Below are 26446 nucleotides of genomic sequence, written 5' to 3' on the forward strand. Positions count from 1 at the left end.
GAAAGGATATTGCGGAGACATGGCTTAGCCACAGCCTAGGGGATGTTTCCAGAATGAGATTTTCACTCTGCAGCGGAGTGTGCGCTGATATGAAACTTCCTGGCAGATTAAAACTGTGTGCCCGACCGAGACTCGAACTCGGGACCTTTGCCTTTCGCGGGCAAGTGCTCTACCATCTGAGTTACCGAAGTTAATCTGCCAGGAAGATACTGGCAGAAGTAAAGCTGTGAGTACCGGCCGTGAGTCGTGCTTGGGTAACTCAGATGGTAGAGCACTTGCCCGCGAAAGGCAAAGGTCCCGAGTTCGAGTCTCGGTCGGGCACACAGTTTTAATCTGCCAGGAAGTTTCATATCAGCGCACACTCCGCTGCAGAGTGAAAATCTCATTCTGGAAACTATTACATTTTGCTCATTTAGTTGCTGAAGTCAAACTCCAAATTTGTTTTTAAGAAATTATTGAGGATTTTCAGTGTTGGCACTTTAAGATTACACAAGACGAGCACAGATGTAATGTGTGGTTGCAATTTTGAATTATTTTATAAAATAAAATTATGACACATGCTACCAAAATTAGGTCTGATGTGGTGGCATTGCATATTTTTTAATTTGTTGGAGAGCTTGGCATATTTTTTTGAAATTCATGTTTTCTTATTCTCTCTTTATTAGGTGAATAGGCATTCAGAATGCGTCTTGTCTGCCTTGCTGCAAGGATTGGATGACCAGGAAAATGGAAGCAAGATACCGTTTGAAGCAATGAAAGGGTTCATCAGGATGTTGAAAGTGGTTGATGACACTCAGATAGAAAATATTCAAGTGACCATTGCTTTACGTATAAAACCTTATTTTGAGAAAGATGATCCTGAGCTTCGAGCTACAGCTATTCAGATCTTTGGTGACATTGCAAGATATGGCAACAAGCCATCTAAGACACCATTCCTGGAGCAAATAAATGGAAATTTAGCTTGTTTCTTTCTTCATCTGAATGATGATCATGAAATGGTCATTAAGGTAACATTTGTGGTTATTAACTTCATTTATGTTATAAAATATATTGAATAATGTTATGGGTATTGAAAATATTGAATTTGCTTACCTGATGTTAGTAGATATAGGAACTGAAAGTTCCACCCAAGATACCTGCCCTCAGGAAACCAAAAAATAGAGGATTAGAGGGCTATACTTTAAAAAGTGCTAAGAGTATAGTAGACAGCATTTCATTGTTGGTGTCACCTAAAATGTTAAGATGAATCCCATCTTCTCAAGCTATACTAAAATGTAATCAGCTTTGGTGGCTACGCTTATATTATCTAACTTGCTGATTGTCAAAGATATCACTGAAGTGTGTAATTCAGGTTTAATGTAGTTTCTCCACTTAAAATATCTTCTGGATTCAGTTTTATGTGACATCAGGCAATTTTTGACAAGTTTACCTGAAAATAACATAGTTGAAACACACTAAGTACTCATAAAATACGTTTATTGCATCACAACACAGATAAAACTGACATGGGTTTAGTGCCCAAAAATTGATGTAATACTGAGGCACTACTACATTAATAGTAACTGCTGTAATACTAACGTGATTCAGCTTCTGCCATTGCTGGTTATCTGAGTTACAATATTTGCAGTCACGTTACGTATTGTTTGATCATAATTGAATTTACAGTTAACATTTGTATGCTTTCATAAAACTGGTTATATATTTTATCTGTGCAAATCATGGCAATATTTCTGAAACAATTAGCATGTTGAAATATCATTTTCCATATTAAGTTTCATGAAATGTACATGGATAACAGTGTTCTAATTATTTCTGATAATTACTTTACAGTTGCAATATAACTTTTGTTCCTAACATAATTCCTGTGTCATTTCAATGGACTCTTTGTCATCACTATTAGTGTTTTACATAAAGCCTTCTCACAGGATAAGTTGGGCTTATGTTTATACTATGCTTGACACATTTTTCATTTATAGTACATTATCTCCTTAAACTTATCAGAACTGGTTTAAATTCAAATTAAGTCAACTAGTTTTCATTAATACAGTAGGCAAGCAATGTCAAAATTTAAACTTCTGCACATGTATAAGTTCTCATAAACATCACGTTATAGTATCATAATCTCCGAAATGTGTGAAATTGTACTCTTTGTTTCATACTATCCTATTCTGCTACATTACAAACCTGTCCAATCATCTGTTACCCAGGATTTGTGTGACTTTTGACTTAATCCTTAAATTGTCTTATATCCTTGACTTTTGTTTTTTTCTCGTGATGAAGATCCAGTGGTTCCAAATACTGAAATTTGTTTTACCTTTTATTTATGACTATATCTGCTGACATCTAGTATGTAACAGTTGTTTTCCGTCTTCATTTGATGGGCATTTTATCTTGGAGTTCTTTCCTTTATAGACGTTTATACTTTTTCATGGTTTAGCACTAGGGAATAAAAAGATAGCATCTATTTTTGACAAAATTTGCATCTATTTTTGGCAAAGCCTGCATCTAGGTTCTTGTAATTGTAAATGATTGAAAACACAGATATAAAAGACTGTAGCGCTAGGTGCCTTCAGACAAGCCCTTAGTGCTTTGAAATTGAATGCTATAAAGAAGTGATGCTTGGGGAGCCTTTTGACTCAAATGTTTCCTTTTGCAGAAACTTCTTTGTCTGAAATGATCTTAGCTGGTTTGCTTCATTTTGCTCCATTTAAGCTTTCAGGAAGTGATTGTTTCTAATGAAAAGCAAAAGCAACTTCCTGTCGGTGAACAGTCTTCTCTGCTTTAAGATATTTCTTGACTTTTTTTTTGTTTTCTCATCCAATGTGATGATTATAAAATCTGAGAATATTGATTTTTGTTCTTTTGTGGGTATTTTACAGCCGTATGACTCATACTTGATGACACTACAGCTTCAATTGACAAAGTACTTTACATAGAAGTGGAATCAAAAACAACTCTATTCAGCTCTTGAGGGAAGATTTTCATTGTGGTCAAAATATGTTGACAGGTGTTTCTTATATTTTTATTCCGGTTGCTACAGTGCAGAATGTGGGCACTATAAACTGTCACTCAGCCATGAGGATAAACAAATAGAATTAAGACCACCAGAGGATGGAGGAGCACTGCGGGGAATGTGCCCTCCTTTCCACTCACAAGACAGACAGCCTACACCCAACTTCAATTTTTCTGCAAAAGCAGAACTGACATGTGGTCAGAGGGATCGCCAATACCTTTATTGTTGTGAGTTTATCAGACTCTGTGATGGACAAGAATTAGTCTCTTCACTCATTTCGATACAAGAAATGGAAACAATAAGGAGCGCATTTCAAAGAATTCGTGATGTCTGCTGCTCAATTGCCTGCTGAAGTTGACAGTACAGTAAATGAGGTTAGTTCAGGCCTGACTTCTACCAGTATTGGAGGCAGCCACAGTTCAAAATACCCACCAATTAAAACTGCAACTTTAAAATGTTTGTATTTCTACCAGCTTTGGAAGTTAAGCTAGCAGCAGACATACATGTTTCTTTTTGTAACTTCCTGGGTCTCATGGCAGATTCCAGCACTGCATTATGTAGTGTGTGTCTTATACTGTCAATTCAATTGCCTACAATTTGCGCGGCACCATGAAATTGAGTGCACTGATATGTTGTGGCATTTGTGCACTTTTTATTTTGCAAACATGTTCTTACGAACATTATCCTTCCAAATTGGGCTTCACCAGATGATGTGCAAACTGGTAATGAATAACTATGTATAGAAACTAACACTCTCTCTGATGTAATACTTCATCTGGGTACGATTATGTACAAAATAGTATTTATTAGGTAATTTTGTGTGTTCACATTTCGAGGCAGAATTCACATCTATATTTGCATTTACCACAAATGCAAATATTTCAGGTCCATATTTATTACTTACATCTGTCACTCCTCTGCAAAGATAATTCAGGCAAATTGGTGCCATCTGCAGTTGTGCACTCTAAAGACTGAAGAATAAAGAAGGCTACTTGATCAATTATTTTCAATAAAAACACATTTCAGCATATTATTGTGATACATGCATACATTTGTTCCGATAAGTTTAGAAGAAAGCCATCATTCACTCAAACTCACTGTCTCATTGAATTCTCCACATGGTTCGTAGATGTTGTCCTTAAACCACTTGTGTTGTAGGCAGCAGGACACACTCATCAGTCCCCCACCCTCTTTCCCCAGACCATCCCTTTGGACGAACACTGGTGATTTTTCTGGGCACCCCCTACACACACACACACACACACACACACTTACACACACACACATACAAACACACACTTACACACACACACACACACACACACACACTTACACACACACACACACACACACACACACACACACACACACACTTACACACACAATCACATTGTATATTTCACTGTACAAGTGCATGTAAAATAAATATTTTAAAAAAATAAAAGAAACAGATTTAGGCCTCTGATGATGAGTTTTTCATCCTGCTTCTTTTTATATATGAGAGTTTGGAATAATTTTCAAAATTCATAAAAGTAAGACTTCGTCTTTCCTTTGAAGGAAAAAAAAGACTGACTGCTTTCATATGCCCTATAATCCCTCATCGTTTTCTTCACGTGACTCCTATTTGAGGTATGCAAAATTGTTTCATAGTCTGATTTGAATACTAGCCCTCTAAATATTTCCCAGAACAATGTTGCTTTTCTTCCAGTAGTTCTTCTTTAGCTTCACTGAGCCTCTCTGATAAACTGTCATGTAAACTATACCAACCTGTTAAAATCCCAAAAATGTGTTTCTGAATTTCTTCAATGTTTACTGTCAGGCCTACTTAATAAGGCCCCCCCCCCCCCCACACACACACACACACACACACACACACACACTGGAACAGTATTTTGGAACTGGTCTGTTATGTTGTTTAATCAAAACTGTACTTTAATAGAAACCTGTAACAAATTATTTTGCATTTCCTCACTGTACTACTGATTTCCCAATTCTTTCTTCATATTTGTGTCCATAAGCATACCTTTTTGAAAGACTAGAAAATTCATCTCATATTAAAAAAAGTCATAAACATTTGTAACGATACGTAATTCAAATAGAAAGAAAATATGAAAATTATTGAAAAGATCAAATATTGGGAAAGAAACCAGCTTTATGGGGAAGTTATTTCATGTGGTCCATCGATGACTGATAAAAAGAAGAAAGAAGTGCACATAACCCTCCTTTAATCTTTGAAGATTACCCTACAGGATTCTCCCCAGACCACTCTTAAAAAGTCATTTCCATAAATGAAGCTGTGTGTTTAAACAGAATTTAGAAAATTTTTGACTACTTAAATTAAAAGGTAGGAGGTTGTTATCCAGTTCCTTGTAGAAGATAAAACAAGAAGATTTTTGTGAGTGTCGGGAAGGCACTGACATTTAGATTTTTGTTTTAACGAAATAAATATAAATATTCCATTTTGGCAACACTTCTCAGGTTCCCATTATGAACTGCCATGCCATTCCAGAAATAATTTTTCATTGTTTTGTTCAGCTTATATTATTATTGTTGTCATTATCTTTGTTATCAGTAATAATGATAATGATGATATCTGTAGAGAGTGGTGTTGGGGGAGAGCATGGATGAGTTTAACTATGCAGAACACATCTCTTACAATATACTTAATGAAAACTGTGCTTTCTTCTATTCTATCTAATTTGTTATAATTTATTGTGTGCAGGCTTGCAAATATACATTGAAGCAGGTATGCCCATGGTTGCAAACTGAGAAGCTGAATTCAATGTGCCAGGAACATTTGCATAATGAATCTGTCCTGTATTACACAAACTTCATCACAGCTGTTTCAAAAATTCTGGTATGTAATGTTTGTCGTATAACTGATTATTTGCATCTTACTTTAAGAAAATTTCAACAAACTCAGTAAAGTTAACTTTAATAAGTAGGTAAACTGTTTGATCATAGATTCTGAACTGAATGCTGTAGGCCTATTCCGTATTAAATAGCATATTGATTTTCTTTTGTCGGGATATTTTCACTTTGAATCTGTTGCGGTGTACTACCATGTACTCTTGCTGAAATAAAACAAGAACTATGCAAGAGCTTGAGCCTTTTTCCATGAATTTTCTTAACAGAGATTTTAATTAAAATATCTTTAGGAAGAACATCTACCTCTAATATGCCATTTTTTCCTTTCTCCTCATCTCAGTTTCCGCATCACTCCTATCAATGATAGTAGTTGTTGTGGTCTTCAGTCCGAAGATTGGTTTGATGCAGCTCTCCATGCTGCTCTATCCTTTGCAAGCCTCTTCATCCCTGAATAAGTACTGCAACATACATCATTATGAATCTGCTTACGGTATACATCTCTTGGTCTCCCTCTATGATTTTTACCTCTCATACATCCCTCCAGTACTAAATTGGTGATCCCTCGATGCCTCAGAACGTGTCCTACCATCCGATTCCTTCTTCTAGTCAGGTTGTACCACAAATTTCTTTTCTCCCCAATTCCACTCAACACCTCCACATTAGGTATGTAATCTACCCATCTAGTTATTCATTGTGTGAGTCTTTACAGAGAAACAGAGCCAGAGAGAGAGAGAGAGAGAGAGAGAGAGAGAGAGAGAGAGAGAGAGAGAGAGAAGTAGTAGTAGTAGTAGTAGTAGAATGAGTTATTCATGGAAGTGAAGCTGTGAGCTCAGATTGTGAGTCATGCTTGGATAGCTCAGTCAATGGAGAACTTGCCCATAACAGGCAAAGGTTTCAAGTACAAGTCTCGATCCGGCATTGAGTTTAAATCTGCCTGGAAGTTTCAGAAAAAATAGTACTTTGCGCTTGGAACATATCCATGGTACATGCCCAGGTGACACTGTTGGATGAACACAACCTGCAAAATAAAAATAAAGTTACATGGCTTAATTTTTTGTAGAGCAGCACACAGTAAATACCTTAAATTTGATTCTAAATTAATGTAATGCTGGAAAGCACTGGTGGGAATATAGGTAATGGAAGAAAAAGAGGTAAGACATTGTGCCCAAACTGCAGCTATCTTCCACTGAAACTGTACCTCTGCCAACGACACATACATCATCATTTGAGGAAACTGCTGTGTCCTGTGTCAAGGTGAGGCAAACACAAAAGAGTGTAGGGATCTGTTAGTTGTTGACAGTTCAAATGTACTGTGATAATGGTACTTCTTAGGTATGTGGCAGCATGGGATGTGCGGGATCACCTTGTGCAATTTCTACGTATGTCTGGCACGCCCAATCATCGTGTTGAGAAGCTATTTTGGAAGCCATTGAAGTAATAATATGCAACCAATTGTAGATTGTGGTGTATGTTGGAATGAATAATGCTCCTTGTGTGGGGTCTGAGGTAATACTTTGATCATTCCAGTAACTGACTGAGGCAATTGAGAAGACCAGCCTTGCTCACAGAATTTCAATTATGCTTAAAATCTGCGGCATTGTCTCCAGAAATGATCAGGGTCCAATAGTACTAAGTCGATTAGGAGGCTTGAATCAAGACTTCAAACATTTTGTGACAAGCAAGGCTGTAATGTCTTGGACTTGTCATAGGGCTGAGAATAGTAGGATCACCCTGAATGAGTCAGGGCTTATATAGAGCAAAGGCTGCTACCCATGTGGCTGATTATCTGTGGGTTTTTAGCTGAGGCGATTGCCAATCCATTCCAAATAATGACAGCTATAGGAGACTCATAAAGTATTAGGGTAATATTAAAAGAAATGACCCCGAAGGTGAAATAATTCAAACTCCAGTGGTTAGCTGCTGAAGCATTCACAATGAAGTTCCAGAATTTGAAGCAGTCCCAAAAAGCTGTGGAACTTGTGTAATAAAAGGCACAGGAATTGGGCTAACATCCAAAATTGACAGCATTGAGATTTTTGGGGTACATGTATGTGTACATCAAAAAGATTGACTAGTCAGAAGTGACAGTGGTGCATTTGCCACAGTAGACTAGAAACTCGAATACAGTTAGATAGAAATGAGAACTGCACGCAAGTTTATGTTTGTAAGACTCAGTATCAAGGATGGGCATAAACTTGTAATTGAATCTTTCTATCATCCTCCAGGTTCAGCCCCAGAGGTAACAGAAAACTTGAGGCAGAACCTCTCTTCATTAGTCCAAATAATGTCGTCACTGGAAGAAACCTTAATCATCCAACAGTCATCTGCAAAAATTCTAGTTTTGTAAGTGATGGGCATCACAAGACATACTGCAAAATATTACTGCGTGCCTTCTCAAAAAACTACCTAGAACAGATAGTTTGGGGGCCCACTTATGAAGAAAATATATAAGAGCTAATGACAACAAATCGAACTAACTTCATTGATAATGTCTGCATTGAAACTGATGTCATTTACCACAACAAAGCCCTAACAACAATGATTAAGTACAAATGATAGATAAAACAAGTAGAAAGATATACATTTTCGGTAATTTAGATAAAGAGACAGTTGTGTTACATCTTAAAGAGGAACTTGAAACAGGAGCAGTAGAACTACTGTGGCACAGTTTAAAAGAATAGTTGACCATATACTAGATAGATATGTACCCAGTAGGACACTGGGTGTTTGAAGTAAATGTCTGTGATTTAAAATCACTGTAAAGAAACGTCTAAAGAAACATTGAGTACTGCTAACAGAGGATTATAAGTTGATATATGCTGATGGAACACCTTTGGCAGTCAAGAGGGCAATAAGTGAAGCTTCCAGTGACTACCAAACTATCTTACTACAATCTTACCAAAAGATCTCTCTCAAAATCGAAACAAATTCCAGTCATTATATGTTGTTAAGGCTAAAAGTGTTAGTGAACAAACACTCATAGATGATAAAGGAACTGAAATGGAGGGTAGTGAAGCAAAAGCAGGAATACTTAATTCAATTTTCAAATTTTCCTTCACTAAGGAAGGTAAAGATACACTATCTCATCTCATGCCCCAGCAGAGATGACTGACAAAGGTATTGGCATCTCTGGGATTGAGTAACAACAAAAATCACTAAAATAAGGCTACAGGGCCCAATGGTATCCCTGTCAAAATCTACACAGAATTTTAACTATAATCTATGACAGATACCTCAAAATAAAAACACAGACTCGTATGGTTTTCCCCTTCCACAGTTGGTTCCAGGCATTCTGTCTACAATCTGCTCCCACTTAAGTGTTCTTTCTTCAGTCCGGCGTGACAGGCCAACACTGGCTTTCTGTCTTCGGTCTGGTGCACATGCCCACATGCTGACAAACTATCTGGTGTGGTTCTAGGTGATTCCACTGCAGTCTGCTTCTGCTAGAAGCGTCTTGCGATGTTCCTTTTTGGGTCTGGTGCACCTGGTGCTCTGTCTGCAGTTCATTCCCCTTGTTTACAGTCCAAGTTGTTCTTTTTGTGGAGTTCTACTGCTGCCAATGTTGCATTTTCAACAACTCCAGTGCAATATCCTGGGTTCTACTATTCTGGTATCCAATGTTGTGATCCATGAAGTTTTGCCATCACATTTACCTCTAAAGACATTCTTAGAACACTGCTCCAGTATCTGGGGATCTATTTCAGAACCATTGTTTAATCATAGTTCATGGAATGATTAAGTTACAAATAGTACCCACCAATGGCTGATTTATTTGCTTGTCTTTGACGTACCTCTGATTTCCTTCGCCTCTGATGGCCAAGATCTTATTTGTTGTATGAAATGCCACAGTTGAAAGGTATATTGTAAATTCCTGGTTCTCATAGTACCAGGTAATCTTTCACTTTTCTCAATAGTCCTCTTATTTTGCTAGGTGGACAAAACATAGACTTGACATTATGCATCCAGAGAATCCTGCTGATTTTGGCAGAAATAGGTCCCTGATAGGACAGGTACACCACAGTTTTTGCTTTATGTTGCTCTTCTTCTAGATCATGTGGCTGAGTGGCTGGTTGAAGTGCCTTCTGAGTCTGTTTGGTCATGTATTCACTTCTGCAGAATACAGATCATAGAGGCTATATTTTCACTGCCAAACTGGACAGGCCTTGGTGGAGGGGACTAACAGGGTCTCCCACAACTTAGTGAAAGGATTGCTGCGTTTTTCTGAGGCATCTCCAGCAGCAGTGCTTGGGTACGGGTATGGCGACTTCAGGAGTTCCCTGCTGGGGCTGCCAACACTGCCAGACTATTTCTACATTAAACTCTAGTCATACTTCAGTGGACATAAGTGTGGAGTGGAACATTGTTTTGGAGAATGGGGGCCTTAACTTTACCTTCTGGACTGGAAGGAAGGCACGACCTCAAGGTTGACTGTGCATTGATGAGCTGAAATGCTGTTGGCGTAAAACAGTCTGTAGTGGGCAACCTCTGGAGCACCATCCACCCTCCAGTTGTATAAGGCTTACGTTAGTACCCAGAGCTCTATCTTAATTGACATTTATTTCCCCTAGTGGCTCGTGGGAGCCCTATATAACGACCTCAGTTCACATCTACTCTTGACGTGTTGGATGTACTGTCTGTTAGTACCTACACTCAACCAAAAAAGAGAGCTTGGTTGGTCAGTACACACTAGAACTAGTCTCAGAATTGTAGTAACAGGGTATTAGTCTGCCATAACACTTTCATTGCAATCATGAGAGCCTTTGAGGTCTCTCTTTTATACATTCACAATGCACTGGAGAATATTGCTTGTTCTTTAAAAAATGTTAAATGATTTCGAACTGGAACACTCATAGTTGAAACTGCCTTGTCAAACCAAGAATCTAAGCCTCTGGGATGCAAAGGCCTCATGTGTCTATGCTGTTGTGGCTGAGCTACATAACACCCTCAACTTATGTAATGGTGTGATTACTTTATGCCATGTAATGGAGATGGACCCTATGAATTATGTTAAGAATGGAAAACAGTGGGTGTCACAGAAGTGCAGAACTAAGTGAGGAGAGTGGAAGTTCTCACACCAGTTAAAATCGCAGTGTGTTCTTTATATGTTTCATCTCATAAGCCATTGGATGCAGATGTACTGACAGAATTCGTCTGGATTCTCATCGACCTGTTCCTGCTTGTGGATGACTTCAGTGCACACAATGTGCTGTGGGGCTTGCCTACCACTTGCTCCAAATGTCGAAGTGGTCTCAGATTGCAGTTGATAAAGATAATGAGTCCTCTTGTTGAAATATTGTCCATGGACAAAGCTGATATTTGGCAGAGTACCTGACACCTCAAAATATCAGTTGATCACCGGGAAGCCTGAAGAATTACACCAAAAGAACTCTATGAGTATGACATGTGCCAAACTATCAAGAAGCTGGACAGGCTTTGACATAAGAAAGGGAGGAAGCTGAGTTCTATCAGTTTGCTGCTGAGATTTTGAGATACAGATTTAGGACCAGTTTTTGCCATGATCAAGCATCACATCAACATCAGAATGGTGAACAAGATAAAACATTGATTATGGCACTTGTAAGAGAGAATTTTTGAGATATGCATTTATACCTTCACCTGTACTTGGCAGCCTTCTTAGCAGGTGTACGTGGGGACTGTGTACACAGTGGCTCTTGGTATCTAGTGGAGTACATCATTAAGAATGCACAGTGTGCAAGTCTGCAAAGCTTGACTTCATGAGTAAGGAAACACAGCAAGATGGGGAGACACTCACACTGTGATTAACCTAATTGGGATGCAGTCTGATGTCAGCACTTTGAAGGTGCTCAGTGCAGATCTCACCTTTTGCAACAATCTTAGAAATTCCTGTTTCTGGTTTCATCAGCTCAGTGGAGAAATAACCAACACATTTCTACCAAATGAGGCAGAAGAAATTCACTGGGAGACATGCAGGGTGCTCACCAAGACAAAGTCTCCAAAATTAAAAATATTAAGTGATGAGAGGCTTGCATTCAAGAGCCCCCTGGAAGACAGCAGCATTGTGCTGTCACCAGTAGACAGAGTGATGAGAAAGTGCATCACCATCTTGAGACCACTGCATACACACAAAGTGGACAAGAAGACCCCAAGTCTCTCCTGAAGGAAATAGGTATATCTGACAAGGTCGTTACATGACAACGATCGAGAGTGCCAGTACCACGTAGGTTATATGTGTGGTCGAAAGAACTCGAAAGGCATGCCAGTACACCCAATAGTTGGCAACATTGGCACGTCAGCATACTCAGCAGCCAGGTACTTCAGGTACTTGAAGAAACTACTGTTCCCATATGTGAGGAAGTGTGTTCGGCATATTTGCAACTAAGAGGACATCTTGCAATACCTCAAGCAACTACATATTACAGAATGTGGTATAATTGTCAGTTTTGATGTAATGTACGTGTTCACCTGGCTGGCATTGAAAGAATCATCGGCTGATTGTAGAGAAATTTGACAGTGCTCTGTTGGTTTGTTCAGGCATTTACTGACCACAACTTATTTTCTAAAGGGGGGGGGGGGGGGGGGGGGGGGCACGATATTGTAAGCAGACAGAAGGTGTAGCCATGGGCAGCTCTCTTTTCCCAGTGGTTGTTTATATGTTCGTTAAAAGATTTGAAGAGAAGCCATTAGAGATGGTCAGATATAAATCTACATGATTCTTCAGTTATGTGGATGATACCTTAGTGATCTGGCCTCGTAATAGGGAGAGGATCAATGAGTCTCTGGAGGATCTTAAAACATGCCACCCAAGTAATAAATTCACCGTGAAACTGAGAAAGGATCGCCAGTTGCGGTTTGTGGATGTATTTGTCAAAAGGAGAGCAAATGGGGCATTGGTTTACATAGTGTATTGCAAACCTACACACTGGTTTATACCTGCAAGCCAGCAGCTTTCACCACTCAGTACAGAAGAATGGAACTCTGTCCATTGGGCACACACCTTGTAATACCTAGGTAGATGGCAGCAGAGAGAGAACATCTATGATCTGTATTCTGCAGAAATGGATACAAGGCTAAACATATTGAGAAGGCGCTTCAGCCAGCTACTTTGCCACATGATCTAGAAAAAAAGCATGGTGAAGCAAAGACTGTGGTGTACCTGTCCTATGTGGGGTCTATTTCTGCCAAAATCAGCAGGAGTCTCAGGAAGAATAATATCAAATCTGTTTATTATCCCCCTATCAAAATAAGAGGACTACTGAGAAATGTGAAAGATCATATGGTACTATGAAAACCAGGAATTTACAATGTACCTTGCCAATGTGGCATGATAATGGTGATGATGACTGGAGGAGTGTATTGGAGTGGGGAGACAGAACAGAGGAAATTGAGACTGCAGTAAGGGGTGTGGTTACGGAATGATTGCACTTGAGGTCTGGGGTTGTGAAGCAGCCATTGAAATTGAGCATGTTGTGCTCAGCACCATGTTTTACCACTTGCTGGTCAAGTTTGCTCCTGGTTACAGATTGGCAGTGGCCATTCATTCGAGTAGGCTCTCAGTTGGTAGTCACGCCCACATAGAATTCTGTACAGAACTTGCAGCAGATCTGGTATATGACACAGATACTTTCACAGTTGCAGGTGATACTTTCACAGTTGCAGGTATCCCCATTCTCCAGTGAGGTAGAGTAAGTCTGTGATAGGACTGGAATAAGATGTACTGGACGAATGCATTGGTCAGGTCATGTACTTGGGTTTTTCTCATGCGTATGCCCCTTGTGGCAAGTGGTCGTAGCATGAGGATGGACATGGACATTGCATAAATTAGGTGGGGATGGGATAACACTTTGGAGGGGTTGGAGGATTGTGGGTAGGATGTTCGTTATTTATGTGCATGGTGGTACATAATTGAAACTGTGGCATGGGATGATACTGGGTGATGAGAAGGATGCTTTTTTGCTGGTGGTTCTTCAGTGCAGTCAAAAGATTGCAGGTGTGTGAGAACACTGCATGGGAAAGTGGGCAGACTGTGGTTGGGGGATAGTACCAGTTTGTGAAGGCATTAGTAAGACATTGAAAATAAATGATAATGGTTTTTTCATCACTGTAGGTGCACTGTGCATTGATGTTAACATTATATGGACACCTTCTAGTGTGGGGCTATCCAAAATATGGATACTTTTTATTGTTAGTGAGCTTGAAAAGAACAGAAGTTTTGAATGGAGTCATTGGAGATGTGGAGGTCAAAAAAATGTCAAGGAAGCTGGTACACTGGTCTAAGGAAGAGTAAGTCGAGCAAATGACAGAAAAGCTGTTGAGGACATGGAGCAATACGGCAGGCGTGTCATGGCCCTGGGTCCATATCAAGAAGATATCATCAGTGAACTTCAAACAAGTAAGTAGTTTGTGATTTTGTATGGCTGGGAAAGCTTCCCTTAAGTGGTCTGTAAACAGATTGGCATTTGAGGGAATCATGTGTGTGCAGATGGCTGTACTACAGATTTGTCTGCCTTCCTCTGAAAGGCGTAGTAATTAGTTGTGAGAATATAATTAGTTAGATTTATAAGGAATGAAGTCTGGAGTCACAAGTACATTGGAAGAGTCAGTGTTAAATTGCTGGCAGGCCATGGACATGGGAGTTGTTGTACAGGGAGATGTCAACAGTTAAAAATCCAGTTGGTAATGGGATGGAAGTGATTTGGAGTCACTGAAAGAAGTAACGCATACGTTTAATGTGCAAGTCTAGGCTGTAGGCAATTGGTTGGAGATGTTGGAGATTTTTGTTCTTGGGAGCACAGTAGCCAGCTACAATGAGAAGTCCACAATTGTTGGTTTTATGACCTTCGAGAAGCAGTAAAAATTGGAGAGAACTTGGTCCACATGAGAGATTTTGGGTGAATCTACAGATTTGAGTAGGGGTTGGACGCTATGCTGAACTACTGGCATGGAATCATTGTGGCAAAACTTGTAGGTGGAGTTTTCAGGTTGTTGGCAGGTTATTTCTGTCAGTTCTTCATTGCTGTTCATCACAAGAGTGGTGGAGCCTTTCTATGTACAGAAGATGATTAACGCACGGTCTGTCTTGTGATTACATATTGCTTTTGTTTCCTCTGTTGAGAAGTTTGTATTCCTGTGAAAGTACCTTGGTAAGGAGAGAGAGGACAGTCTGAAAATAAGGGACTCCTGGAAGGGAACTAGGGAATGGTTTGGTGGGAGAAGGAAAGGGTCATGTTTGGATGGTGGTGTGAATTCAAAGAGACAAGGTGCGATGTTGGGGTTAGGTTGAATGGTTGGTGCATTGGTAGCTAACAGCATTTCCACTGTAGGCTTTGGGAGAACAAGAGTAGGTCTTTGATGACCTTGGCGAGATTGAGCTGGAATGTGTGACACAATATGAGGCCTTTTGATAGGACTAAAATTTCTGTAGCATTGATGATTTGGTGGATATGTTGATAACAGTGTTCTGAGTTTGTTTGGGTTCTGTGGGATATTTGGAGGAATTTTGAGGTATGTGGCAGATGGAAAAGTCCAGTAAGATGTGGTCTGGATTCTATGAGGGATTGATGAAGACATGTGCTGTGGATAGGATTGATGTCAAAGTGTAGTGGTGAACAGAGGCAGCGATAGGATGTCAGTAAATGTAATAATTTTTGAAGATGGTGTATGAAGTGCTCTTCCAAGATGTTAGAGGGCAAAGGTTACAGTTTTGGGGATATGATGCAGGCAGTTGTGAGAAGTAGTTGCAATATTCTATAAGTGAATCACAAAACATTTATTTCAGTCACTTACTTAATTTACTTTACAGGTTGATGACTTGAAGGATTTGATGCCATTACTAATAATGAACACTCTTTCTTACCTGAAGAGCTCTTGGCCAAGAATTAGAGGAAATGCAGCAATGTTAATAGGTAATTACATCTCCAACATTATTTCTTAATAAAGCTATAAATATGTTTTTGCTGTCCTGCATTAAGAAACATTTTTTAGAGATTTAGTACAAATGCAGGGTGCTCTTTCCATCATTAGCAATATGGTAGGTAAAATCAAATACATTTCTATAATCAAGAAACTTTATACTGTAAACCAGACTGGGTCATTGTTCCAGAAAAAGTTTATTAGCAGAGGGAAAATTTTTAGAGCTCATGGTGCTACAAAATTTTGAACATCAAGTTTTTATGTAAAAATGAATATTCCTTGTTGTTGTTGTTTTGTTGTTGTTGTTGTTGTTGTTGTTGTGGTCTTCAGTCCTGAGACTGGTTTGATGCAGCTCTCCACGCTACTCTATCCTGTGCAAGCTTCTTCATCTCCCAATACCTACTGCAACCTACATCCTTCTGAATCTGCTTAGTGTATTCATCACTTGGTCTCCCTCTATGCTTTTTACCATCCACACTGCCCTCCAATACTAAATTGGTGATCCCTTGATGCCTCAGAACATGTCCTACCAACTGATCCCTTCTTCTGGTCAAGTTGTGCCACAAACTTCTCTTATCCCCTATCCTATTCAATACTTCCTCATTAGTTATGTGATCTACCCATCTAATCTTCAGCATTCTTCTGTAGCACCACATTTGGAAAGCTTCTATTCTTTTCTTGTCCAAACTATTTATCATCGGTGTTTCACTTCCATACACGGCTACACTCCATACAAATACTTTCAGAAACGACTTCCTGACACTTAAATCTATACTCGATGTTAACAAATTTCTCTTATTCAGAAACGCTTTCCTTGCCATTGCCAGTCTACATTTTATATCCTCTCTACTTCGACCATCATCAGTTATTTTGCTCCCCAAATAGCAAAACTCCTTTACTACTTCAAGTGTCTCGTTTCCTAATCTTATTCCCTAAGCATCACCCGACTTAATTTGACTACATTCCATTATCCTCATTTTGCTTCTGTTGATGTTCATCTTACATCCTTCTTTAAAGACACTATCCATTCCATTCAACTGCTCTTCCAAGTCCTTTGCTGTCTCTGACAGAATTACGTCATCGGCGAACCTCAAAGTTTATATTTGTTCTCCATGGATTTTAATACCTACTCCGAACTTTTCTTTTGCTTCCTTTACTGCTTGCTCAATATACAGATTGAATAACATCGGGCTGAGGCTACAACCTTGTCTCACTCCCTTCCCAGCCACTGCCTCCCTTTCATGCCCCTCAACTCTTATAACTGCCATCTGGTTTCTGTACAAATTGTAAATAGCCTTTCACTCCCTGTATTTTACCCCTGCCACCTTTAGAATTTGAAAGAGAGTATTTTAGTCAACATTGTCAAAAGCTTTCTCTAAGTCTACAAATGCTAGAAACGTAGGTTTGCCTTTCCTTAATCTTTCTTCTAAGATAAGTCGTAGGGTCAATATTGCCTCACGTATTCCAGTATTTCTACGGAATCCAAACTGATCTTCCCCGAGGTCGGCTTCTACTAGTTTTCCATTTGTCTGTAAAGAATTCATGTTAGTATTTTGCAGCTGTGGCTTATTAAACTGATTGTTCAGCAATTTTCACATCTGTCAACACCTGCTTTCTTTGGGATTGGAATTATTATATTCTTCTTGAAGTCTGGGGTTATTTCGCCTGTTTTATACATCTTGCTCACCAAATGGTAGAGTTTTGTCAGGACTGGTTCTCCCAAGGCCGCCAGTAGTCCCAACGGAATATTGTCTACTCCCGGGGCCTTGTTTCGACTCAGGTCAAATTCTTCACACAGTATCGTATCTCCCATTTGATCTTCATCTACATCCTCTTCCATTTCCATAATATTGTCCTCAAGTACATTGCCCTTGTATATACCCTCTATATACCCCTTCCACCTTTCTGCTTTCCCTTCTTTGCTTAGAACTGGGTTTCCTTCTGAACTCTTGATGTTCATGCAAGTGATTCTCTTTTCTCCAAAGGTCTCTTTAATTTTCCTGTAGGCTGTATCTATCTTACCCCTAGTGACATTAGCCTCTACATCCTTACATTTGCCCTCTAGCCATCCCTGCTTAGTCATTTTGCATTTCCTGTCGATCTCATTTTTGAGACGTTTGTATTCCTTTTTGCCTGCTTCATTTACTGAATTTTTATATTTTCTGTTTTCATCAATTAAATTCAATATTTCTTCTGTTACCCAAGGATTTCTACTAGCCCTCATCTTTTTACCTACTTGATCCTCTGCTGCCTTCACTACTTCATCCCTCAAAGCTACCCATTCTTCTTCTACTGTATTTCTTTCCCCCATTCCTGTCAATTGTTCCCTTATGCTCTCCCTGAAACTCTGTACAACCTATGGTTCTTTCAGTTTATCCAGGTCCCATCTCCTTAACTTTCCACCTTTTTGCAGTTTCTTCAGTTTTAATCTACAGGTCATAGCCAATAGATTGTGGTCAGAGTCCACATCTGCCCCTGGAAATGTCTTTCAATTTAAAACCTGGTTCCTAAATCTCTGTCTTACCATTATATAATCTATCTGATACCTTTTAGTATCTCCAGGGTTCTTCCATGTATACAACCTTCTTTCATGATTCTTAAACCAAGTGTTAGCTATGATTAAGTTGTGCTCTGTGCAAAATTCTACCAGGCGGCTTCCTCTTTTATTTCTTAGCCCCAATCCACCTACCACGTTTCCTTCTCTCCCTTTTCCTACACTCGAATTCCAGTCACCCATGACTATTAAATTTTCGTCTCCCTTCACTATCTGATTAATTTCTTTTATTTCATCATACATTTCTTCAATTTCTTCATCATCTGCAGAGCTAGTTGGCATATAAACTTGTACTACTGTAGTAGTTGTGTGCTTCGTATCTATCTTGTCAACAATAATGCGTTCACTATGCTGTTTGTAGTAGCTTACGCGCATTCCTATTTTCCTATTCATTATTAAACCTACTCCCGCATTACCCCTTTTTGATTTTGTATTTATAACCCTGTATTCGCCTGACCAAAAGTCTTGTTCCTCCTACCACCGAACTTCACTAATTCCCACTATATCTAACTTTAACCTATCCATTTCCCTTTTTAAATTTTCTAACCTACCTGCCTGATTAAGGGATCTGACATTCCACGCTCGGATCCGTAGAACGCCAGTTTTCTTTCTCCTGATAACGACATCCTCTTGAGTAGTCCCCACCCAGAGATCCGAATGGGGGACTATTTTATCTCCGGAATATTTTACCCAAGAGGACGCCATCATCATTTAATCATACAGTAAAGCTGCATGCCCTTGGGAAAAATGACGGCTGTAGTTTCCCCTTGCTTTCAGCCGTTTGCAGTACCAGCACAGCAAGGCCGTTTTGGTTATTGTTAAGAGGCCAGATCAGTCAATCATTCAGACTGTTGCCCCTGCAACTACTGTAAAGGCTGCTGCCCCTCTTCCTTAGAAAAATTAATTGCATCATAAGAAATAAATAGAAACAAATTTCTATCTGAAATGTGCACAGGCAGTAATGGTTGCATGTTAGTCTGACAGTCTGGAAGTTCCTATGCTCTGGGATTGCCAATATTGCCAGTGCTCTGTTACCATAAACTCTGGGCATATTTCAACAACCATTGTGTGGCATGACAGTGGAACATTATATGTCTCGGGGTGTGTGGGCTCCTGGCATAGCTGCTTGGATTGCAAGAATGATAGACAAATTTCTATATAAAAAAGATGACCTCAAAGCGTGCTATATGCCAATGGTGTGGATGCCTATTAAGGCAAAACAGAGGGCTACCTGTGGGGCAACTGCCACACCCCAGTTGTATGAGGCTTACCCAAGAAAGCAGGGCTCTGCTTGGATGATCATTTATTTCCCTACTGCTTTGTGGGAACAAAATGTGTTCTACTGCTCAAACTCAAAATACTGACACAAAGAATGGACTGAAAGGGAGTAGTAACACCCAAACAACAAAAAATAATTTCAAAGAAAACAAATTTGCCAAAGTTACTTTATTGTAGTCGAGAGAGAGAGAGAGAGAGAGAGAGAGAGAGAGAGAGAGAGAGAGAGAGCAGGTGTCCTTTGAGAAAACTTCACCATTCACATTGAAGCTTCAACAAACATTTGAAAGCAATTTAAGGTCTTTCAAGGAGTCAAACGACTCTGTAACCTCATGCTAGGGGTCAACATAAGAACATCACACACAATTTTTTGCACCACAAAGATTTAGATACTTGACACCCTATAATAACTGAAATACACAGCATACTTAATGTCAGCAAGGGATTTGTCATGGATGGTTTTATCTGCTTCAAAGTTAGATCTTATATACCAAACCTTCTGAAACATTCTAAATGCCAAAAGTCTCGGAAAAAAAGGTTTGGTTGTACTGGCGAAGTTGTGTGTTAGATGAGTCAAAGGCATACAAAGCAAGTTTTGTATACCTCCCCCAAAGTGTATAAACTGTGCAGATGACCATAACAAGTTGAGCCGAACTGCTGTTTCATAGCAAAGAGAGGAAAAATTCAGGAACTGAATGTGATGAGGAGAATCCCATACACTGAGGCAAAGAAAGCGTTCAAGACAATACCATCTGCAGCATTCACAACATTCTTTGCAACAGCCTTTGCAAAACCCTTTAACCAAGAGCTACACAATCAACTCGAATAGAAAAGCCAGATAGAAGTGTACACAAATTGTACAGCTGTATTTGAAGAACGAAAAAATCTCTCAACATTTTATAGTTCTCTAGGTCAATGGCTCTTCCAAACAAAAATAATATGTCCCAAAAAGCTAAATAAAAATCATCTTTGTCCATACAGACTATGTCCCCTTGAAATAAAGTGGTAGTAACAGCCAAGAGGTGACCAAACTGAAAGAACATTGTGATTCTTGAAGTTTTCCCGGCGTACTGAGTATTCGATGAGATTTCGGGATTGCAGCCGGATCACGTTGACTTCTTGCCACGATATTTCGGCTGGCAATCGTCCAGCCATCTTCAGGTGAGTGTGCGTCACTGGAGACTGCAAGTTCCGGGAGTCAGCTTTATAGCAAAAAATTGGCGCGAAAACGCGTGCGCATTGGCCACCGTCACAGGAGCGTCCTCTGTCGAAGTCCGCGCCCTCTGGAGCTACTGTTCTATCTTTGGAGCGCAGGCACATGCGTAAAGGTGAAAACTACATGTCCGCCCTCTGTCGGAATGCGCGCCCGCGTCGCTAAAGACAGACGTCAGATGTCGCTAGACGTGTCATTTAGAATAAACCGTCTTCTCTCAGAGGAAATTAGAGAGATCACCGGGTCCCAAGCCTTGTCCAGTTGAAAACCGCCGTCACGATTTATAAGATTTTGCGCTAGGCGTATCTCCACAGATTCTTTAATAACGGAATCCCAAAAAGTTTTCACTGGGGCCAAGATTTTCGTGGCCGAAAATTCCATAGCGTGTCCTGTGGTAATACAATGCTCAGCTACGGCCGACTTACTGGGCTGCAAAAGGCGAGTGTGGCGTTCGTGTTCAACGCACCTTTCATGTACTGTGCGCGTCGTCTGACCGATGTAAGCTTTGCCACACTGGCAAGGAATTTTATAGATTCCGGCCTTCCGCAGACCCAGATCGTCCTTTACCGAACCGAGAAGGGCACTAATCTTCGCCGGTGGCCGGAAGATTACTTTTACTTGATGTTTCCTTAGGATCCTGCCTATTTTAGATGAAAGGTTGCCGGCGTATGGAAGGAACGCCCTGGACCTGAAAAGCTCCTTATCTTCTTGATGTGAGTGGTCACGTTTCTTCCTTTTTAGTGCTGCTCTAATCTGATGTGGAGAGTAACCATTACCTCTGAACACCGACTCTAAATGTTCCAGCTCCTTTGTAAGGCTGTCTCCATCAGAAACAACATGAGCCCGGTGCACCAACGTTCTAAGGACACCAGTAGTTTGTGAAGGATGATGACAACTCGACGCTTGCAGGTAGAGGTCCGTATGTGTGGGCTTACGGTAGACAGAATGCCCTAATGACCCGTCCACTCTCTTGGTAACCAAGACGTCCAAAAACGGCAAGCAACCATCCTTCTCTATTTCCATCGTGAACTGGATGTTATTGTGGATTGCATTCAGATGCTGCAAGAACCGTGACAGTTCTTCTTCACCATGGGGCCACACTACAAAAGTGTCATCTACGTACCGCCAGAATACACTCGGTTTAAGTTCTGCCGAATCTAGTGCCCTTTCCTCAAAGTCTTCCATAAAAAAGTTTGCTACCAAAGGCGAGAGAGGACTTCCCATGGCAACACCGTCAGTCTGCTCAAAATACTCGTTATTAAATAAAAAGTAGGTTGAGGAAAGGACGTGATGGAAAAGTGCTGTTATGTCGGCCGTGAACTTATTGCTGATGAGAGACAAAGAGTCCATAAGAGGAACCTTAGTGAAAAGTGAGATGACGTCGAAGCTGACTAGTAAGTCAGTTTCACTGAGCCGAAGTGACTTTAGTCTACTAATAAAGTCAGCCGAATTGCGAACATGATGCGCACACTTCCCCACAAAAGGTCTCAGTAGAGAGGCGAGATGTGTCGCCAAATCATACGTGGGGGCGTCGATATTACTGACGATCGGGCGTAAAGGAACCTCTTTCTTATGGATCTTCGGAAGACCGTATAACCTGGGTGGCACAGAACTGTGAGGTCTTAGTCTTTTCGCCACTTCTTGCGGAATAGAAGAAGAATTCAGCAGTGCTGATGTTTTCCTTTCCACTTTCGCTGTGGGGTCTTTGCCAATCTTCCGATACATTGGTTCATTCAGCAAGTTGTAAATCTTCTGATTATAGACCTCACGTGGCAAAAGCACTGTAGCGTTTCCCTTATCCGCTGGTAAGATCACTGTATGAGGATCTTCTCGTAGCTTTCGTAATGCGGCCCTTTCCATGGCAGAAATGTTGCTCTTCTGACGTGGAGCTTTCGTGAGTGCACGGCAGGTTTCACGTCTAATTTCTTCTGCAGCATCACTAGGAAGAGGTCTTACAGCTTCCTCAACAGCACTAATAAAATCAGTTAAAGGCAGGGTCCTCGGCGTAGGAGCGAAGTTCAGGCCTTTCCCAAGCACAGACAGTGTTACGTTGTCCAAAACTTTATCCGTTCAATTGACCACGGAGCGTCGTAAAGCATCTTCTTGCGGTAACGTTGCTGACAGCCGGGTGAACTTCGAAACCTGTCTTGATGTAGATTCTTTATGAACCCAGTCCGATTTAGCCCAGGTCACGCCATCGACCCATGCCCAGGAAAGTGATGGCAGGCTGGATGCAATCTCCATATGCAGATGAAACAGCTGTTTCGATATGGCGTCCAGTTCACGCCGAGTAAACCGGATCCTCTCCTTCACTAATGCCAAGCTCGCCTTTCGTGTAATGAATTTTGCAGCGGCGGTCTGGATAAAATGCCTCACTCTGGCAAACTTCGGTATAAGGCCATTGTCCCGACACTTCAGTAAAAAACACAGAGAACTTAACAGTCTCGCTCGCTTATTGCGTAGCTTGTCCAACCTCTGGATTTGTAATGCCATCGCCTCCCCGAAGAGGTATCTGATGTGATTCTTGAAGTTTTCCCGGCGTACTGAGTATTCGATGAGATTTCGGGATTGCAGCCGGATCACGTTGACTTCTTGCCACGATATTTCGGCTGGCAATCGTCCAGCCATCTTCAGGTGAGTGTGCGTCACTGGAGACTGCAAGTTCCGGGAGTCAGCTTTATAGCAAAAAATTGGCGCGAAAACGCATGCGCATTGGCCACCGTCACAGGAGCGTCCACTGTCGAAGTCCGCGCCCTCTGGAGCTACTGTTCTATCTTTGGAGCGCAGGCACATGCGTAAAGGTGAAAACTACATGTCCGCCCTCTGTCGGAATGCGCGCCCGCGTCGCTAAAGACAGACGTCAGATGTCGCTAGACGTGTCATTTAGAATAAACCGTCTTCTCTCAGAGGAAATTAGAGAGATCACCTGGTCCCAAGCCTTGTCCAGTTGAAAACCGCCGTCACGATTTATAAGATTTTGCGCTAGGCGTATCTCCACAGATTCTTTAATAACGGAATCCCAAAAAGTTTTCGCTGGGGCCAAGATTTTCGTGGCCGAAAATTCCATAGCGTGTCCTGTGGTAATACAATGCTCAGCTACGGCCGACTTACTGGGCTGCAAAAGGCGAGTGTGGCGTTCGTGTTCAATGCACCTTTCATGTACTGTGCGCGTCGTCTGACCGATGTAAGCTTTGCCACACTGGCAAGGAATTTTATAGATTCCGGCCTTCCGCAGACCCAGATCGTCCTTTACCGAACCGAGAAGGGCACTAATCTTCGCCGGTGGCCGGAAGATTACTTTTACTTGATGTTTCCTTAGGATCCTGCCTATTTTAGATGAAAGGTTGCCAGCGTATGGAAGGAACGCCCTGGACCTGAAAAGCTCCTTATCTTCTTGATGTGAGTGGTCACGTTTCTTCCTTTTTAGCGCTGCTCTAATCTGATGTGGAGAGTAACCATTACCTCTGAACACCGACTCTAAATGTTCCAGCTCCTTTGTAAGGCTGTCTCCATCAGAAACAACATGAGCCCGGTGCACCAACGTTCTAAGGACACCAGTAGTTTGTGAAGGATGATGACAACTCGACGCTTGCAGGTAGAGGTCCGTATGTGTGGGCTTACGGTAGACAGAATGCCCTAATGACCCGTCCACTCTCTTGGTAACCAAGACGTCCAAAAACGGCAAGCAACCATCCTTCTCTATTTCCATCGTGAACTGGATGTTATTGTGGATTGCATTCAGATGCTGCAAGAACCGTGACAGTTCTTCTTCACCATGGGGCCACACTACAAAAGTGTCATCTACGTACCGCCAGAATACACTCGGTTTAAGTTCTGCCGAATCTAGTGCCCTTTCCTCAAAGTCTTCCATAAAAAAAGTTTGCTACCAAAGGCGAGAGAGGACTTCCCATGGCAACACCGTCAGTCTGCTCAAAATACTCGTTATTAAATAAAAAGTAGGTTGAGGAAAGGACGTGATGGAAAAGTGCTGTTATGTCGGCCGTGAACTTATTGCTGATGAGAGACAAAGAGTCCATAAGAGGAACCTTAGTGAAAAGTGAGATGACGTCGAAGCTGACTAGTAAGTCAGTTTCACTGAGCCGAAGTGACTTTAGTCTACTAATAAAGTCAGCCGAATTGCGAACATGATGCGCACACTTCCCCACAAAAGGTCTCAGTAGAGAGGCGAGATGTGTCGCCAAATCATACGTGGGGGCGTCGATATTACTGACGATCGGCCGTAAAGGAACCTCTTTCTTATGGATCTTCGGAAGACCGTATAACCTGGGTGGCACAGAACTGTGAGGTCTTAGTCTTTTCGCCACTTCTTGCGGAATAGAAGAAGAATTCAGCAGTGCTGATGTTTTCCTTTCCACTTTCGCTGTGGGGTCTTTGCCAATCTTCCGATACATTGGTTCATTCAGCAAGTTGTAAATCTTCTGATTATAGACCTCACGTGGCAAAAGCACTGTAGCGTTTCCCTTATCCGCTGGTAAGATCACTGTATGAGGATCTTCTCGTAGCTTTCGTAATGCGGCCCTTTCCATGGCCACGAAAATCTTGGCCCCAGCGAAAACTTTTTGGGATTCCGTTATTAAAGAATCTGTGGAGATACGCCTAGCGCAAAATCTTATAAATCGTGACGGCGGTTTTCAACTGGACAAGGCTTGGGACCCGGTGATCTCTCTAATTTCCTCTGAGAGAAGACGGTTTATTCTAAATGACACGTCTAGCGACATCTGACGTCTGTCTTTAGCGACGCGGGCGCGCATTCCGACAGAGGGCGGACATGTAGTTTTCACCTTTACGCATGTGCCTGCGCTCCAAAGATAGAACAGTAGCTCCAGAGGGCGCGGACTTCGACAGAGGACGCTCCTGTGACGGTGGCCAATGCGCATGCGTTTTCGCGCCAATTTTTTGCTATAAAGCTGACTCCCGGAACTTGCAGTCTCCACTGACGCACACTCACCTGAAGATGGCTGGACGATTGCCAGCCGAAATATCGTGGCAAGAAGTCAACGTGATCCGGCTGCAATCCCGAAATCTCATCGAATGAAAGAACATTGTTTTAAAAACATCAGTTTGGTGGCTGTTGTCACTTTCCAAAAGCGAAGACAATGTTATAGAAATAGATAAGCTTGTGGAGGAACAAAATGGCCTGACCTGAAAGCATTTTCCCCCATCATCTGCAGTGCATCACCATGGCAGAGAGAAAGGACGAGAGAAAACACCCACTAAAAGATGAATTCTGTAATTCAGTGGAATGTGAGTGGACTCTCATCTCTCTTGTTTGCAAAAAGTCACTGTATCTATTTTCTGCGGGGGATAAACTTGAAAAAATGATTATATTCCATATTAGAAGTCTATTCTCTCCATCTGCTGCCTCAGATACATCTCCTTGGGTATGGACCATTCCATCCTCTTTTGTATCTTTACAAAGCACTAGCCTATCTTGACTGGATTACAGGTATCTGGCATATGTATCAGTAGCTCCTTCCACATTGTTGGCACTGGTTCACTACATTGGGATCTGCTGTGCTGCTGGCACCTCTTGGTTGAGCTTAGTGGACAGCCTCCTGGCAGAGGCCACGATCTTTGCACATAGATCAGACACCACCAATTACTACTACCC

At 41.1% G+C, this 26446-nt stretch overlaps 1 protein-coding gene across 5 annotated transcripts in view; it reads left to right on the top strand.

The window, feature by feature from the left end:
• The window catches only part of LOC126321992 (maestro heat-like repeat-containing protein family member 1), a 262008-nt gene that overhangs the window by 197900 nt on the left and 37662 nt on the right, over positions 1-26446 (top strand). For all 5 annotated transcript variants that reach the window (XR_007558737.1, XM_049994248.1, XM_049994247.1 and 2 more), the window contains 3 exons: positions 666-1007; positions 5736-5870; positions 15663-15765. Coding sequence is in view for 4 of the 5 variants with exons in the window: in XM_049994248.1 (XP_049850205.1) it covers positions 666-1007; positions 5736-5870; positions 15663-15765 (580 nt within the window). In the remaining variant the exon portion in view is untranslated. The remainder of the gene's footprint in view (positions 1-665; positions 1008-5735; positions 5871-15662; positions 15766-26446) is intronic.

The sequence above is a fragment of the Schistocerca gregaria genome, chromosome 2 (genome assembly GCF_023897955.1).
Source record: "Schistocerca gregaria isolate iqSchGreg1 chromosome 2, iqSchGreg1.2, whole genome shotgun sequence".
NCBI lineage: Eukaryota > Metazoa > Arthropoda > Insecta > Orthoptera > Acrididae > Schistocerca > Schistocerca gregaria.